We start from the raw sequence: 5,533 nt of genomic DNA, 5'->3' as shown, positions 1-5,533 counted from the left end.
TATAATTATAATTATATAATTACTTGAAATAAACATTAACTGAAAAAAATATATATAAAAAACATCAAATTACTCAAATTGTAAGTAAAATGAAAATGAAAAAAAAAATCTAATAAAAATATTAAAAACTATAATAGTACACTATATAAATAAAACTAGAACAACACTGATTAACATAAGGGTTCAATAACTATACAAGACAAATCTGTTACAATACTGTTTTATGGCATAACTACCTTTAAGAGTTTCCATTCTTAAAAAAAAAACGGGGCTGCGATTCCCAAAAGCATCGTAAGCTAGGTTGATCGTAGAGACCACTGGTGGCAATGGTTCTACGATCTACTTCGGCTTACGATGCTTTTGGGAAATGGAGCCCAGATCTATTTATTGATTTTACAATAGGGGCATGAGGAACATCTCATTCAAAACACTTCAAACCATGTGATTCATTCATTCAAACACGTCAACCCTGAATCATGCAGAGAATGGAGCATCTTAAGGGACCTTTTGCATCCTTTGTTTCTTTTGTGTTTTTTTTTTAAATAAAGTTCATTCTGAATCACAAGAGGCCTGCAACAACAGCAAGCAGCGAGTGAACAACAAATGTCATGTGTAAATTGAGTCACACTGGCTGAATGGAGAGCAGCTCTCAGCCCGAGAAAGGTCACGCTCACCAAACTACACTGAGAGACTGAGAAACAAGAGTGAGAATCAGCTCCTATCAGAAAGACATGATGTCCTCCGGCAGCACGAGGAGGAGGCAGCCAAACCGTTTCATAAGCAGATGAAATGCTGACATCACAAAAGCCAATCTCTGGAGGGAAAAATCACAAACTTTATGAGACTTTATGCAGGGCAGAGACGTGCTCTTAATAATGCATTGCTAACTTTTACACCAAAACCACGCTCATAAAAACTGCAGTTTACACCGAAAGCACCTCCAGCTCTCTAGAGGACCAGATTTAATCTAGCAAGTTTTTTTAAATAAAAAGCAATCCTGAGCTACAATGTTTCTTTCTCTCACCATGAGGGAAAACATACAGAGCTAATTTGCAGCAAAATTGGCTGCTGAAAGATTAGCTTTGCCATCACAGGAATAAAATACATAAAACATAGAAAAAATAAGAATAACATTTCATAATATTACTGTATTTTTGTCAAATAAATGCACTGGTGAGAATTAGGGACTTTATTAAAAAAAAAAAATCTTATTGACTCCAAACTTTTGAAAGGTAGTACAAAATTTGACATTTTAATATATAATTCACATTACATTATAAAATTCACATGATATTCATAGAAATGTGGTTAGTTATATATAAAAATATAACTATACAAATGTCTTGGCACATTCCAGTGAATATCAAGTGAATTTTATGGGTGTGACTGTGGCATTACCTGATTTGCATAATTACTATAATTAACTGGGTGCTAAGACAACACTGTCAGCAGGTGCGGTTCATTCCTAACGAGAGATGGCAGTTTTGGGAATAAAAATATGTTTAAAACTTGCAGAATCACATTTCAGACTAATTTGGGACACTTTTATGAAACACAGATCAAAAACATCAAAGATGACAGCTCAAACATCAACTGATTTTATTCATTTTTAATTCAGAGTCGGCAAAGTTAATCCAGACGGGAAACGAGAGATCTTGTGATGTGTGAAGACGGCACCATCTTTAGATTTTATGCAAGCCAGAAAAAATGACTATGCGTAGAAGTACTGATCAATGGAAAACTGATTATACACTACATGTACATGAACAAAGCAATGTACATGAATGCTTGAAAACCGCATCCACATTCACAACGTAAATCTGAAATCCACAGTTTAACACTAATTATGCAACTGGTTGATTTTGTCGTTTCACACAGTTGTCAATATCACACTTGTAATAATGGGACTCTTCTCTAACACATACAGCCACTTTATTAACATAAGTGTTAATTCACCTGCATAAACACATCAGCATCACGTGAACTCTAATCTAGGATTGTCCATTAACTGAGCGCAAATGTCTTCATTCAGCATCACCTGCATTCTGTGATGAATGTGACTTGAAGGTGTTAATCACATTCTGGAAGAAATAGAAACACTATTCCAGGCGCGTTAGACTGATTCCCAGCAGTTCACGGTACAGGCCTGTTATTTATACCATGACAAGATACTATACCAAAACAGATTCACCCACCCAGAAACACACACAGAGTGTGAACATTCAAAGTGCCACATTTTTCAATCATTTTCACAGTATTGTTTGTACATGCCATTTAACATCCAAACACCCAGAATAAAATCAGTTACAGCATACAATATTACAATATATAGCATATAAACAATAATAATCTAAATTTTAAAATATTAGTTAATTAAAATTCATTTAAAATTTAATTAATTTTTATGAAATTATTCCATAATAAAAAAAAAAAATCAATCATATTTTCGCCTGTGAATTGAATTACTGTGTCACATTTTTCTCTGTGTAAAAAGAGAGTCAATTTAAGGCTTTGAAGACAAATAGGGTACAACATGAACAACTGAAGTTAACTGAAATTAATTTAAATCAAACTAGAATTTAATCTAATGTAATTTATTTGAATAATTTAATATATTTAATAAAACCTAATATCTAATACATCTAATATTTAAGGTTAAATTAAATTAAATTTTAAATTAAAATACATTTTAAGTAAATTTAATTAAATACATTCCTGTTGGTGTTAAAAGGGAGTCAATTTAAGGCATTGTATGCAAATACAACATGAACAATTATATTCAAAATGTTAAAATATTAGTTAATTGAAATTCATTTTAAATCAAACTAATACTCAATTTCAAAACTAAATTTCAAAATCTAAAATTTAATGTAACTTAATTTAATTATTAGATGAAAAATAAATATACAATTTTATACTGCTCAGAGTATGACATGAACAATTATCATCTACATTGTAAAATATTAGTTCATTTAAATCATTAATAATACTGAAATGTAATTAAATGAAATTAAAGAATCTGATTTTCACCAGTGAATCGAGTCGCTGTGTCACATTGCTGTCGGTGTGAAAATGGAGTCAGTGTGCAGTAGGGCACATCAAACAAGCACTTATGATGCCCACTGAGTGTGTTACAGAGAGGGTGACTGCACACTGTTTTCCCGCGGTCTCGTGCACCTGTTGACTTCACTTTCCCGCACCTGCAGGTGGAGGGTCTTCCATCAGCGCTCTGGCACTCAGGTGGCTGCTGAGACTCTATGAATTCCAATATGAAAGCCTGACGCACGACCTCTGCGTCAATCAGACCCCAACACACAATCCCAGCAGTGTTCCTCCAGAGCACAAGAACACATCAGGAATCCGAACATTTTATCCTGCCACATGTCTACACTACCGGCACAGATAGACGGGAAAATAACTCTGAACTTTAGAGAAGATCTTATTTCTTTGAACACCAGAATGTCTCATCACAGAGAGCTGCAGATCAACAGGCTTTCTGAGAGTGCTGCTCACACAAGCACAAGAGTGATGCGGCTGGTGATTTTTAGTGCATCGCTATGTCCTCAACGAGACAAATGGTTGTACTATATTGATATATAAAAAAACAGAGAATTAAAATATATTCCATTTGTTGTTATTAACAAAATGAAGTCCATTAAACATTAAAGATTTCCCAAACTGGGGTTAGTGAAGAAACTGCAGGGGGGTTGTGAGTTTAATGAAAAGCTAATAATGAATTAAATCATAAAAATGTCAAATTAAAAACATTTTAAAATAACAACAATCAAAATAAAACACGTACTAAAAAAGATGAAATATTGTGTTTACCTGCAGATCATATGATCATTAACGTCAGAGAATCATGAACTTGCAAATGTGTTATTAACTTATTAGCTTAAAATCTGAGGGGCACTTCAAGTTATTTTATTAGGTGAAAGAGGATCGGATGACAAAAAAAAAAGTTTGTGAATTCATACTTTGCATGCAAATAAGAAATAACGTGAATATGTGCATTTTAATGTGTTTGAAAGACACAAGCCTTCCAAAGACAAAGACTAATCATGTAAGCAATACAAAAGTAACTGTAGTCTGATTACAAGTATTTTAAAATGTAATCCAGTTACAAGTACTTAATTTTTTGGAATCTGATTACATAATCCAGATTACTTGTAATCAGTTACTGCCCAGCACTGTTCCTGCCTCAACATAAAAAATGACAATAACGCTGTGAAACAAGAAAACGGTTGGCTCAGATCAGGGACTCTCAGAAAACTCTCCAAGTCTGCGACAGGAAACTCAGGTCTGACTTCCTGCTGGCTGTGAAAGCTCGCTAAACCTTCATCTTCACAGTCACGCTGGACGCGGTTTGGCAGAGGAGTTAAGAAGAGAGGCATGAATAAAACAAAACACAACTAGAGAGAGAGACACACACACACACACACATCCAAATTCATAATTCATGGCTTTCATTTCAGCAGCCGCCACACTTCTGATAGAGCGAGAACAGAGCGAATACACACAGGTGCACACGGAAACACTACATGCCCGACACATGCACAAACTGATGTTGCACTGATGGGAAAAAAAAAAAATTCGCAAACATTCTTGCCCATTTCTGACTGCTGTTTCTAAGCAACAGCAGCATGTGTTAAAGGGAGAGAGAGAGAGTTAATGTAAGCGATGCTCCCTCTACACGACTGCACATTTCTGATGCTGCTCCAGCGCAAAACGAAAAACAGAAAAACTGCACAGAAGGCTGACTCAAAGCTCAGCGAGGAAATAAACTTGCTAAATGAATGAACAGCATTTCAATTAGCTCAATAGAAGTCAACATGAAACCTCCCCGGCAACCCATTTGACTTCCAGAAAACAGTGCTGACAAAAAGTTGCCCTAACCAAACAAGTTAACATTAAGCAACAGTACTTCCAATTTTATCAGTAACTATCATGTTAACAGATCACACAGTCTGGTTTCTGCTCTGGTGATTAAACAGTCTGACCAATAGAAACATTGCGTTATAGTGAACAGTAGTTAGCAAACAGCACTGAGTATGTCTACTTACTTATTTTGCATCATGTTCATTATGACCCAGTCGGCAGGATAGACGTTCTTCCCAATGAGATCCTTAAACATGATGAACGTCTCCATGAGGAAATCCTAAAGGAGAGTCGCAATGTTTGGGATGAACCGGACAGGTCTTCTTAGGTAAATGGAAACCCTACTTAAAGAGGTTGTTCCACATTATTAAGCAAGTCACAGTTCTCATGCGATATGGTGAGGAAGAAAGATCTTTCTGTAGATGAAAAGTATGAAACAATGCAATTTCTTGCAAAAGGCATCAAAACAAACAATGTTTTGCGAAAAACAAATAGAAATTATTGAACTGTCAAAAGATTTGTGAGTGACTTAGAGCACAGAAGATCTTGGTCAGATAAAGATTTATTAAAGGGGTGGTTCAGTGTTTTTTTTCTAGGCTTGATTGTGTTTATGGGCTGCAGTCTAACATGTTAATGCTTCGTTTTTAAAAAAAAA

The 5,533-nt window shown here is 34.9% G+C and overlaps 1 protein-coding gene across 1 annotated transcript in view; it reads right to left on the bottom strand.

Moving 5' to 3' along the window:
- The window catches only part of LOC107740868 (dedicator of cytokinesis protein 1-like), a 268,121-nt gene that overhangs the window by 79,780 nt on the left and 182,808 nt on the right, over positions 1-5,533 (bottom strand). Inside the window, exon 29 of the mRNA XM_016553391.1 lies at positions 5,064-5,158. Within this exon, the coding sequence (XP_016408877.1) occupies positions 5,064-5,158 (95 nt within the window). The remainder of the gene's footprint in view (positions 1-5,063; positions 5,159-5,533) is intronic.

This window comes from Sinocyclocheilus rhinocerous, unplaced genomic scaffold, assembly GCF_001515625.1.
Source record: "Sinocyclocheilus rhinocerous isolate Xijiao unplaced genomic scaffold, SAMN03320098_v1.1 scaffold1908, whole genome shotgun sequence".
Lineage (NCBI taxonomy): Eukaryota > Metazoa > Chordata > Actinopteri > Cypriniformes > Cyprinidae > Sinocyclocheilus > Sinocyclocheilus rhinocerous.
The sequence above is the reverse complement of the archived record's forward strand: the minus strand, read 5'-3'. Positions and strand labels throughout refer to the sequence as shown.